Here is a 12,425-nt window from a genome sequence, read left to right on the forward strand (position 1 = left end):
CTAGCCACCCCAACGGTAGTTGAGTGGTACCTAAATACCCTGCAGGCCGAAACTGCCCTGCCCCAGGGGGATGGCGGGCAGGCAGGGAGCCTGAGTTAGCCGCAGGCACCTGAAAAAACACTTGCTCCTTCCGCAGAGTCAGCCCAAAAGTGGTGCGTGGTGTGAAGGAGGAGGTCGCCAAGCACGAATCCGAGTTCCCTTCACCCCATCGCAGCCTGCGCTCCCCTTCATGCCCTCGCCCCACGGGCACCGGGTGTCTCCCCTGGGCTGCCCCAGCCGCTCCACCGCCGTGGGAGGTGGCTGTGGCACGTGGGGACCAGCCGGAGGACTCGACCCGGGCTGGAGCTCCTCCAGGCCTCATGGGGGCGCATCCTGCCCGGCCTGCGGCTGGGGTGAGCGAGCGGCAGGGGGTGAGCAAGCCGGGTGGGAACAGAAGGGAGGCCTCCGACCGGCCTCGGAGGTGAAGGAAGAGAGCGGCCTCCCCTCCGACGCCCCATCCAGGACGCGTCCGCCTGCGGCACCGCCTCTGCCGGCTACAGGCCTCCCCGCCGCGGCGGGGCGCTAGCAGCCGGCAGCTCCACCCTCCCTCCCGCAGGAATTTTGACCCTCGGCGGCTCCTGGCCGCTTTCCGCCACGTCTGAGGCGGCGTGATCTGACCCTCGGCGGCCGCCGTCGGTTCCTGCCGTTCTGCCGGGTGCTGGCGGCCGCGCTGAGGCGGAGGCGCTGAGGCGGAGCTGCCGATCCGGAGCGCTGCCGCCGCCATGAGCCGCAGCTACAACGATGAGCTGCAGTACCTGGACAAGATCGACAAGAACTGCTGGCGGATCAAGAAGGGCTTCGTGCCCAACATGCATGTGCGTGGGGGCGGCAGGGGGGGCTGGGCTCAATCGGGAGCCCTTGGGTGCCCGGGGAGGGGGGGGGGCCCACCTGAGGGGGTAGCCCGGCCCGGCCCGGCCCGGTGGTGGCCGCAGCCCCGGCCGCCCTGACAGCCCTCCCCGCAGGTGGAAGGCGTTTTCTACGTGAACGACCCCCTGGAGAAGCTGATGTTCGAGGAGCTGCGCAATGCCTGCCGCGGCGGAGGTGCGTCCGGCGGGGGGAGGGGGTGGGAGGAAGCGGCGCTCGGCCCTCCGACCCCGGGCGAGGGTATCTTCACACGCTCCTTGCCCTGGCCTCGGAGCCCTCGCTGAGCGCCTGTGTTCGTGCCATACTGTCCGTGGGCCCCGAAGAGACCAGGGTATAGCGGGGCAGGCCTGGTGCGTGTCCCAGCTGGTGGGTTTGAAGAGGCAGCAAACAGGAATGAGTTTTCTGGCCTTCCAGCTACTGAGGCCCGGTGAGGAGCCTGGGGCTGCCACCTGCAGCTGTAGCATGTCCTGTGGGCACAGCCTTACCTGGCTGCCCTCTGTGCCGTTCCCTGAATGCCTGCCCTCAGGGTTTGCTTTGGTGCGGGCTGTAGCTTAGGCCGGTCTGTTCCGTGTGGGGCTGGAACGCAGGGCTGGATCCAGATCTGACAGCTGGGCTGGTGGTAACACACTTCTGATAGCACAGATCGGTCTGCATTGGTACTAACACAGAAGAAGGACTTCAGTATAACATTTAATTTAATGAAACTGCAGATCATGCATAATGCTAGGCGCTTTATCCCAGTTTGGAATACTTGTTGTTGGCTGCGTTCTGATTTGCCAGTGTTTTGAGCAACCCCTTTAGAAAGGGCTTCATTGTGATTACCATGGTAAATTACCAGATTAATTTTATATTTTTTTTTTCTCTTTTTCAGGTGCAGGTGGCTTTTTGCCTGCTATGAAACAGATTGGAAATGTGGCTGCATTACCTGGCATTGTTCATGTGAGTAACTCCTATAAGGAATTGCTCTTTCTCTCTTCCTGTTCGCCAGTGATTATTGCCATCCAAATGGGAACATCCAAATGGGAACTCCGTTGTGAGAAGGGATATGGACCAAAGTTACAGGCTGTAAAACAAAGTTGTCAGAAAGGGAAGCATCCACTTACTTCATTTGTTTGCCTTTTGACATGAGGCTTTTTTTAGCATTGCTTTGTGCTGTTTTGGTTTGCATGAGTCACCTTTCCCCAACTACTCATATTGTCTGTTTGTTGGTTTTTGAGTTGCCTCTGCTGACCTGGAACGTACAGAGAAGTGAGGAGAGAGCAGGAGGTGATACGGTTGTCTGTATTATTGTTATTGCTCTACTGTTGCTAGTGAGCCTTCCCATGCACTTAAAACTCCTTTCTCTTGCCCTATGCATTTCTGGAAGCAAGGCATCAGATATGATGATGCAGGAGGGAAATACTAGGCTGGGTCACTTTTCAAGAAGTTTAAAGTACAATGTGGAAATGATCTTTTTTTCATGTTTAATATTGCATATCTTAATAAGTAACAAATAACAGAATTGTCTTTTTTTAATTGTTTGTCTTGGTGACTTGGCAAGAGTGATGAATTTCTGGCTGCAGTAAAAGGTAGCCCATCATGCTGGTAAAATGCCTTAGTGATCAACCGAAAAGGGAGTAAGGCAGAATAGTAGCAACCTGTCAAAATGGGAATTTTGGCGAGTAGTTCATAGGAGAGATGTTATGATCACCTATCTATTAAAACATTCACTTCTTTTTTTTCCAAACCAAAACCAAGAGATTTCTTGGTGATGGCAAGGGGAGGCAGAAGCAGCACACAATCCCACTGAAAAATACTGTTCTTCTTAATGCATGATAACAGTTTTATGCACACTGAAAAGTTCCAATTCCTGACAGTTTTCTGGGTGTTTGGGGCTTGTTTTTTCGGTTGTTTAAATACATTCTGGAGTTCTAATTGTGATGTCCTAATCTAAACCTGCTAGGCTAAATATACATTGAGCTTGTGGAGTTGTGTAGAAGCACGTGCTTACTTTCTTTAATTAGTAGCAATATAAAAATGTTCAATAAAAGGTGTTCTTTTAGGAATTAAAATGACACAGCTGCTGTCCTATCATGATATCATCCTAAAAGGATGACTTTTTCCTGCCTACAGCGTGCAGTCTTTGGTCAGTGTTCGATGACACAGCTAAGAAGTGAAAATGCTGACTGTTATGATTCCTTTCCGTAGCATTGAAATCTTCCCTTGTTAAATTTAGAGTGTTTAAATATTGCAAATGTCCCTAAACGGAACTTGGTACCAAGATGAACTCATTTTCACTCTTATGTCTGAGCTTTACACTATTCATAGGCTGTTGCCTGCATAAGTTTTGAATGCAATGACTCTTGAGTGCAAGAAATAGCTAGGTTAGAATTCTGTTTGAGATCACAATTCCTACATTTAGGTGTTTCAGCTTCTTTTAAGTTTTCCTGAGGTCTGATCAGTGGAGACAAGGGGGCTACTTGGCTGACTAGCCACTGGATGTTTCCTTCAGAGTGAGATCCACTGCTTCTCTGCTTTCTTTGACTGTCACTCCAGTAACTGTAGGACGTCAGATACCTGACCTGAATTGATGGGCGTACTCCATCTTCATTGGAACATCCATTCTTTTTTTGGTATATTTGTTTGTAAATGTGATAACCACTGCCACTTTGCCAAGGCAAAGCATAACCAAGGTGACACTGTGCAGCACAGAGTTTCATAAAACTTTAAAGTGTCCTTCATTCTCTTTCAGAGATCAATAGGCCTTCCAGATGTCCATTCTGGTTATGGGTTTGCCATTGGCAACATGGCTGCCTTTGATATGAATGATCCTGAAGCAGTGGTGTCACCAGGTAAGGATACTTTATGACTGAGAAATGTCTGGGGTAGCATAAAAACACTTTTTCATATGGCAGGTCTTTATAGTACTTCATATGCAGAACCAAAGCAAAAAAGGTGTGAATTTTAGGGAGTAAAAAGGCGCTTAATTCTTGCGCTGAGATTCTTTATTCTCTATGGAGCAGGTGGTTACACTGAAAATATCTAAACAGTACAGAGAGAATAGCCCTTGTGTTTTTGGCTTGGGCTTGTGATATCCCTCAGTTTTGATGGGAGAGTGCAAGAGTTTGAACTTGGGTTTCACTGAGGTGATAAAGAATTGACTCTTTTCTTTGAACATTTGAGACTATTTCTACACTTTATTAAAAATGTGACCTTAAAACATTTCTGTCTCTTTAATAAACACCTGGGTCTGTACTTACTGGTGGTGTGGAGATGCTTTTGTGGTTGTACCTGTTACTCGTGTTTCAAGTTCACTGTAGGCAGTTCCAGTGTTCCTGATTGACTCAAACCCAAGATCTTTTGGTCTGGTATCCCCTCTCTGACACTAGTTAATACCAGAACCTTCACTAGTAAAGGTGGCATGATTGGTGTTTCGTGCTAGGCCTTGCCCTGCAGTATTTATTTTTATTAAATACTTAGAGTTAAGCAAAACACTAAGTGTGAAGTTTAATATTATTTGTAAGTAGTTATCACTTGTTATAACTAGTTGTTATTTATTCCAGTGTGGATTCAAAAAGGACTTTGTTTCAGGGACTTGCTTTTGAGAACATCTTGTGTCAGGGAGCCATGCTAAGATCTGTCACTTTTCTGCTGACCCTAGGCAGAAGAACAGGAGCATCTTCTCTACTTTCTGTGGACAGTATATTTTATAGCTGTGTCTACTTCTCGGTGTCTGCTTGCAGGAGCAACTTTGTTAACACAGAGCTGTGTAGGCAATTGTACAGCTGTGTCTGTAGAGCATATGCTTGAGACTGAAAAACTGGGTTTTCTTAAAGAGTTTTCAAGTTTTTCTCTGCAAGGCTACATTTTTGTCTGTCCTGAAATCTGAGACTTCATGTAAATCTATTACAATGAAGCTTAATGCAGTTCTGCTCTTTTCCCAGTATTGTGTCAGAAAGAAGGCGTAAGATCACAGCGTTCAGTACATACTCCCTGTCAGCAGAGACAGTGACTTAAGATGAATATTCAGGAGGTGCTCACCATCATCGCACTTTTTTCATTAACTCCATGGCTTTTTCTACACTTTTAGGTGGTGTCGGATTTGACATCAACTGTGGTGTCCGCTTACTGCGTACAAATTTGGATGAAAATGATGTGCAGCCTGTGAAGGAGCAGCTTGCCCAGGCTATGTTTGACCACATTCCTGTTGGTGTCGGCTCCAAAGGTGTCATCCCCATGAATGCCAAGTGAGAGAATGACTTTGTGCACACATCACTAGGGGGGACATCTCTGGTGTTTATTTTGATGAAAGATTTGTCAGTGGGAGACTTTAAGAAAGAAAAAGTAATTCTAAAACTCTCTCCATTCTTTCTGCATATGTGCTTCCCCAGGAGAACTGGCATAATCATCAACGCACGGAGTCATCTGTTTCTTCCCCCATTTAAAACCCTGAAATAACTAAAAGTTCTTGAAAGGTTCTCCTTTCTTCTGACATAAAATCTCCATGAATGTAAAGGTACTTTTTTGAAAGGGATGAGAGAGAAAATAGGATATTCCCCACACAACAAAGAGGAAAAAGTAATGACCTGTCTAAAGTTAATATATTTCTAGAGTTAGATTTTAATGAAGTATTAACAAGTTGGACTTCTTGTTAGGGGAATTGGGGGCTGATCATAAAATCACAGAATAATTTAGGTTTGATGGGATACCTTGAGGTCATCTTATCCAACTCCTTGTACAAAAGGGGACTAACACTGAAGGTAGGTCTAACAAAGTTACATCAGGTTGCTCAGGGCCATATCCAGTGGAATTTTGAGTATATCCAAGGATAACTACCTTATGTAGGTGTTTGATAATTGCAGGGATTTGGAAGAGGCACTAGAGATGGGTGTGGACTGGTCTCTCCGGGAAGGCTATGCCTGGGCAGAGGACAAGGAGCACTGTGAGGAATATGGAAGAATGCTGCAGGCTGACCCCAACAAGGTCTCCTCAAGAGCAAAGAAGAGGGGCCTGCCTCAGGTAATGATATGTTTCAGGAGGGCTGTGAGTGCTCCCAGGGTTCAAATGTAAAAGTTAGCGGGTAGTTCTCTAATTTTGTGTCTTTTCTTGAAACTGACTGGCATTTGTGGGCAGGGGGAAAGGTGAGATGGTGGGGCCGTTTCTGATTAATTCTTGACAGAACTGTAAAAGGGGGAAACAATATGGGGCATGCCCAAGGTCCCTGGGGCCATCAGTTTTTCATCAGTTAACAACTGGTACTGGAATTCATGTTTGGTGGCATTTCCCCATCCAGACACAGTTTTGTTTTAAAAACAAACAAGGCAAACAAGTTACTCTGCAACTTTTCTCCTTGTTTGCTCAGCAAATTAATAGCAGGGCAAGGAAGGATATCATAATAAATAGAACTAGCTCATAACTTTGAATTGCACTTCAAGAGTTGGATTTCATTTCTATGTGTAGTATCTCATTGCTGCGGGTGGAACGCCTTTGAGATGGCTATACTAATGCTACCCTGTGTAGCTTTCTTATATATGACTTCTTGAGTTTTACGAATTGTGGTGCTGCAAGATTATAGCAGTTTAACCTCAAAATAATCTTAGGTCCTCAATTTTCACATTCACCTTGCAAATAAGTGATCATCTGTTACAGAGTTGAAAAAATTGGGGCTTGGAAATAAAATATCGTGCTTTAATCTACTGAAAGGTTGTAAGTACCTAATTAACAGGATGTTGTAACTTCCTTGTGGAGTTATAACCATAACTATATGTCTGCGTTGCCTATGCAAATTGAAGGTGAATTCTAAGTACTCTGTACTCTTCCCATCTTTCAACTAGGCCTAAGTAAGTTGGAAAAAAGTGGCAGCATGGTCTGTGGATCCTAATCCTTTTTTTCAATTGTACTGTTTTTCCAACAGTAAAAATAGTTATAAATCTGAACAAAGAGGACAGTGATGATGCTACTGTGTTCTACTTCCTTTCAGTTTATATGGTTGGGTTTTTTTTTTTTTCCCCCTGGAAAAGCTTTTCTAAAACCAAAACCTTGCTGTAGCAATTTTCCCTATTGCGCATATTTCCGTAGCTTTCCCCTGTGCTCCCAGAGGCTGGTTGACGAGCACTGTCTGATCCGTGTGTTGTGATTGGCAGCTGGGAACCCTGGGAGCCGGAAATCATTACGCCGAGATCCAGGTCGTGGATGACATTTACAACGAATATGCTGCCAGGAAGATGGGCATCGACCACAAAGGGCAGGTGTGCGTGATGATCCACAGTGGCAGCAGAGGCCTGGGCCACCAGGTTGCCACAGGTACGATCTGACTGGCATAGGTACCTGAAGTGAAGCAAACTCTTCAGCATGGTGTTGTCATTAACAGTAAATTCAAGCACCAAAGAGCATTTCTTACAGTGTAACTGCTGAGTCTGTTCTGAGTTGCCTTGACAGGGGGTTGTCTGTTTGCAAACAGTTGATAATGCTCTGCCGCAGGTTTGCTTTTGCGTTTGAGAAGAAGCTGTAGGTTTGACCATGGGACAGATTAGTTCAGTTTTAGAATATAAATTGTAGACACCCATGTTAATCTCACAGATTGAAACAGAATTAAGAAGTGACTTAGACTTCCTGTGTTTATTTCCCAGATGCATTGGTGGCTATGGAAAAGGCTATGAAACGGGACAAAATCATAGTGAATGATCGCCAGCTGGCATGTGCCAGGATTGCCTCCACAGAGGGACAGGATTACTTGAAGGGAATGGCAGCTGCTGGAAACTATGCATGGGTCAACCGCTCTTCTATGACTTTTCTAACAAGACAGGTAGGAGCAGAGTTGTCTCTGATGTAAATATTTTGGTACACATCTCCTGCTTTATCCCAGACATACGGAACACAGAGTAGCTGCAGTATTTAACATCCTTTTCATTTTGTGCTTCTTAAACTGTTTTCTGGAGAGACTTGCACAAAGCTGCAATCATGGCAATCCATCCGAAACCTCTCAACATCACTGGATTGTACTTGCAGAAGCCACTCAAGCAATGTTTTTCAAAATGCCTTGAATTGGAAAAAGGGGATACAAGAAAATTGTTTTTACAGTGCTGAAGCCGTCTTTTAAGAGTTGCAAGAATTAGTCTAGTTGATACCTGACTGAATTCCAGCATTAAAGCTGACAATGGGCAGATAAAGAATCTAGACAGTCCAATTCTGTCACACGCAGCACCGTTGTATTCAGTTCCACTGTGACTGAATTTGAAGTTTCTTACCTGCCATGCCAAGTGTTTAGGTCACTGACTTACCAGTAAGAAACACTTTCAAGCAAATTTGTTCCTTTTAATTCCTAAAAAGATTGTAAATCTTCCACATTACGCAGCAGTTATCTTCTTGTACTTCACATCCTGATTTGCTCTCTTCTTAGGCCTTTGCCAAAGTCTTCAACACAACCCCAGATGACCTTGATATGCATGTTATCTATGATGTGTCTCACAACATTGCCAAAGTGGAGCAACATGTAGTGGATGGAAAGGAGCGGACTCTGCTGGTGCACAGAAAGGGATCAACCAGGGCCTTCCCTCCTCACCATCCTCTTATTGCTGTTGATTATCAAGTAAGTTTAGCTGTGGGAGAAGGAAGTCAGAAGAGAATTACGGATGAATCCGGCAATTTTAGGGTCCTTAACAGAGATCCAAATGTTGTGAGTTCCATTTTTGAGCTAACAGCACTGGAACTGTTGTGGGATGGCAATGTTCTGCTTGTCTGTGTGTTAGATCCTTGGGACGCTGAGCTCCCTCTACCGCTCCACACCCACAATGGTTGGAAGATCATGAAGGGAAAGAAGTGTTTCGTACCTAGGGCAGGCTTCAGTGATTTGCCTTGTCTGTCTGTTGGACACGAATTTTTTGATCTGCTGGTTTGCGCCTTTCAGTGAAGTTAGTTCTACAGAATCCTTGATACCGGGCACCTGAGCTGAGCAGGGATGCTCTGAGGGAATGTGAACCTGACCTCCTTTTCTGGAGTTATGGTTCATCTCAGACTTTTTATTAAGAATGAGGTTTTTAGTCTTTTTCTTGTGAACTAATACTTTGCATCCACAGCTGACTGGACAACCTGTTTTGATTGGAGGGACCATGGGCACCTGTAGCTATGTTCTTACTGGCACGGAGCAAGGCATGACTGAGACCTTTGGAACTACCTGCCATGGAGCTGTAAGTCAAAAAGTCACTTCAGGAAGGGTTTGGAACGGGACTGTCATCCAGAGAACAATATTGTTCAAGGGTCGTCCAGTGTGTGATTCATCTCTTGGTCATAGAAGTAGAGAGTTGCGTTGCCACAGTAATCGCAGCCCAGGAGGACTGCAGGCTCAAAGTCCTCTTTGTCCCTTACTGAGTGCTTTCGACTGCTACTGCTGAAAATTTGGGGGGTGCTGCTTTATGCAAGGCAAATGTTAGGTTGAAGATGTGGAGAAAAAGCTCCTTTTACCAAATTCTGGTATCTCTGAGCTAACGAGAGGAATTAACTGTGCTGGGGCTGTCCGTATAAAACTCCTCAGTAGTTAGAAAGTATTTCCTCCCCTGTTATTTACAGTGTGTGACAGGATGATTGAGGAAGATAAATAGCTCCCAGTAAAACTGACTCCTGAACACTGCCTGACAAGTGGTTTGGGTAAAAAGACGCTTGCAGACTAGTATGTTATACACATGGAACTTTCCTAGCCATCATACCAGATAGGTGATTTTGCAGGAGCCCATCACTTAGAGTCTAAATTCATTTCCCATTTTGTGGCTTACTGTGATCTGCGCTCTCAGCCATTCTGTGTTTACTTATAATGTAATAGTGTTTTTCTTTAATAAGAAAGAGTTCTGTTTTTCCAAGCGGCTACAAAAAGTGTAACTAACAAAACTGCTCTCTAGGGTCGTGCGCTGTCTCGAGCCAAATCTCGACGTAACTTGGACTTCCAGGATGTATTGGACAAGCTGGCTGACATGGGCATTGCTATCCGTGTTGCTTCGCCCAAACTGGTCATGGAAGAAGTGAGTTTAATACTTCAATATCTGAGAGGGAAAAGGGAGTCTTGGTCCTTGGCTGAATGACCCTCCCTGACTTGACTTTTTGCAGTGCTGAGTGATGACTAGTACTCTAAATATACAGCTTATGCAATTTCTGATACAGCTATCAAATTTTTGGGAAATAATGTGAAGTCTTCCCTCTGTCTAAAATGCTGCTGAAAGGGGAGATGCCTGTTTGACACGTTTTGGGGGGTGTGTTTTTTCCTCTTCTGCCTGGCAATAGGGATAATTACTATCGACCCTGAGAAGTCTTTGTGTGAGCATCACAAAAGTAGTTATGCTTTATGGATTCTCTTCTTAAATTATGTTCTCTCAGCTCTAAACTTACTTTACACTGCAGCTGTCATGTAGATTATTAGCAGTGTATGAGAGGTCTGCCTCTCTATGATGAATTCCTGTATTTGCTCAAGAAGAAAACTCTGTATGTCTAGAAAACTTAGAATATTATGACTTTCAGTTCCTCTGCATTAACATGATAGAATGTCTTTTTCTGTTCGCCACCTCACTTGTAGAAGTGTGTTAATCATTTGGAACTATGCTGTTACAGGCGTTGGTGTTGTACAAACATGTTGATCACATTAAAATCTCTATTTAAGAGCAGCTTCTTTGTCAGAAGGAAGGGGAAGCTTGTGGCTGGAAGGGGAAGCTCTAGAGTTCAACCCTGATTCCTGTCACTAAGGGGCAGTGAAGATAAATCTTAAAGGCTATCTGTAGGGAAGAAGTTGGAGTCACTTCTTCCCAGATATTGAGGCTTGACATTTTCACATGCTGGTAGTCTGGATTATCTGGAAATAGAAGGAAAACCGAACCACAATAGCTAGTATTTTAGCTGAAATATTGTGAAAGCTTAGTTGGAAATCTAAGTGTCTCATAGATTTCTTAGATATGTACAGTGGCCACATTCTCAGTATGTTCACCTACTTCTACACCCTCAATTCATATGATTCTATTTTGCAAAGAGAAGAGGGGGTATCAAAAGCCTACATCTAACTTCCTGTGACTTCAGGTTGTTTATAGTTTTGTCTTTTTTTTTTCCTCTCTTCCCCCTCCAGGCACCAGAGTCTTATAAGAACGTGACAGATGTGGTTAACACCTGCCACGCAGCTGGCATCAGCAAGAAAGCCATTAAACTGCGACCTATTGCTGTTATAAAAGGCTAGGAACTGACAAAGCAACAGAAGCACAGCGACATCTCCAGGCCTTACGCAAAACTGACTAGAACCACCATCTTCCCGCACCTCTTGGACTCTGTAGGATGCTCAGATATCACATCCCTGTTCTGGAAAAACAACAGTTGCGAATACTCATATTTTTAACCACTCCTCAGTATAATTAATGCCCCCTCCCTCCTCCTTGTTATATGGTGTTCTTTTCTTGTGAGGAAAGGGCAAAGAAATAAGTAAGTCTTGGGTTTTATATGCAGTCCCTCCCCCCTTTGCCTGATGATTCTACAGGCAGGACTTCAGACTTGCCCGAGTTGTCACTAATTGCTGTGCTGCAAGACCACCTCCATCAGCGAAGACGGCGTATGAACCAGACCTGCTGTCTCCACACCTGAGTGCCTGGAGCTCTTTCTGCATATAGAAGTACTCTGATAGGCAGGGTATAGTGCTTCTGGGCAGGGAGAGGTTGCTCTGTTTGGAGATACCTTTATGCATAGTCTATATTGTTGCATGTTTTGTGGCAATTGGGTAAGAAATATGGAGTTGGGAGTGGTCTCCGGCTTGGGTTGAGAGGGTCTAGCTAGGCTTGAGGCACAGTCCTCCTCTTTTCCCCCACCCTCTCCCATTTAACACAGCACCTGGTGTACTTGGCTCAGTACAAGTAGGTGTTCCACAGTCTTGTGGAAATGCTAGTAGGGCTGAGAATGTTGCTTTGAAAGGTTTTGTTTGCCCAGTAAAAGTTGTGACTTAACAACTTATAGATTTGCTAATCCAACATGTTGCAAAGTCCTAAGCGTGTAAAAGTTGGATTGGGTAATACTGCTCCCTGTATCCTGCAGCTCTGATTTGAGTGAGTGCAATTGCAGGGTCAGGCCCAGTAAGATGCGACTCCTGATGTTTCTTTTCCATTCGTTAACCGAGACTGGAGGGGAAGCTGACCATCCCTGCAGGATCATTGGGGACTACAAATAAAATGGGAAGATGAACGCTGCAGTGTGTCTGTGTCATGTTTATTCTGTGGCTAAAATGTCTGTTGTCTACTTTTAAGAACATATATAAGCTTGAAACCCACCACCTTTTGTGACTTCAGCTGATGGATCTTGCAAAAAAAAATGTGCAGAGGGCAGTATTTCTTGCAGGATACAAGAGAAGGGCAACGCAGTGCTATTTTCTCAACTTGGTTATGACAAGAGTGTGTCTTCTCGGGGCCTGCTGGGTCCACCTTACTGGGTAGGGGATGGAGCTTGCCTGTAAGCCCATGTGCAGACACAAGAGGGCGGCCAGAGGAAAATAAAACCTCAAAGCAAGAGTGGCCCCCTGCCAGGGACTCGTG

At 45.2% G+C, this 12,425-nt stretch overlaps 1 protein-coding gene across 1 annotated transcript; it reads left to right on the plus strand.

Moving 5' to 3' along the window:
- The first annotated feature begins 289 nt into the window (after window positions 1-289).
- Window positions 290-12,083, plus strand: RTCB (RNA 2',3'-cyclic phosphate and 5'-OH ligase). The gene is made up of 12 exons (XM_074580559.1): window positions 290-854; window positions 1,002-1,080; window positions 1,775-1,842; window positions 3,635-3,734; window positions 4,973-5,129; window positions 5,745-5,901; window positions 7,026-7,185; window positions 7,512-7,687; window positions 8,282-8,470; window positions 8,958-9,068; window positions 9,774-9,893; window positions 10,982-12,083. Exons 1-12 carry the CDS (start codon window positions 762-764, stop codon window positions 11,087-11,089), a joined length of 1,518 nt encoding a protein of 505 aa, XP_074436660.1. The 5' UTR covers window positions 290-761; the 3' UTR covers window positions 11,090-12,083.
- Window positions 12,084-12,425: the final 342 nt, after the last annotated feature.

Source organism: Larus michahellis, chromosome 1 (assembly GCF_964199755.1).
Source record: "Larus michahellis chromosome 1, bLarMic1.1, whole genome shotgun sequence".
Lineage (NCBI taxonomy): Eukaryota > Metazoa > Chordata > Aves > Charadriiformes > Laridae > Larus > Larus michahellis.

What these genes read in the sequence shown, in the direction of transcription:
- RTCB (XM_074580559.1), top strand. Translation starts at nt 762, where the DNA reads ATGAGCCGCAGCTACAACGATGAGCTGCAGTACCTGGACAAGATCGAC. An exon ending in GCTTCGTGCCCAACATGCAT is followed by an intron (nt 855 to 1,001) that starts GTGCGTGGGGGC and finishes CCCTCCCCGCAG; the next exon opens with GTGGAAGGCGTTTTCTACGT. An exon ending in CCAAACTGGTCATGGAAGAA is followed by an intron (nt 9,894 to 10,981) that starts GTGAGTTTAATA and finishes TTCCCCCTCCAG; the next exon opens with GCACCAGAGTCTTATAAGAA.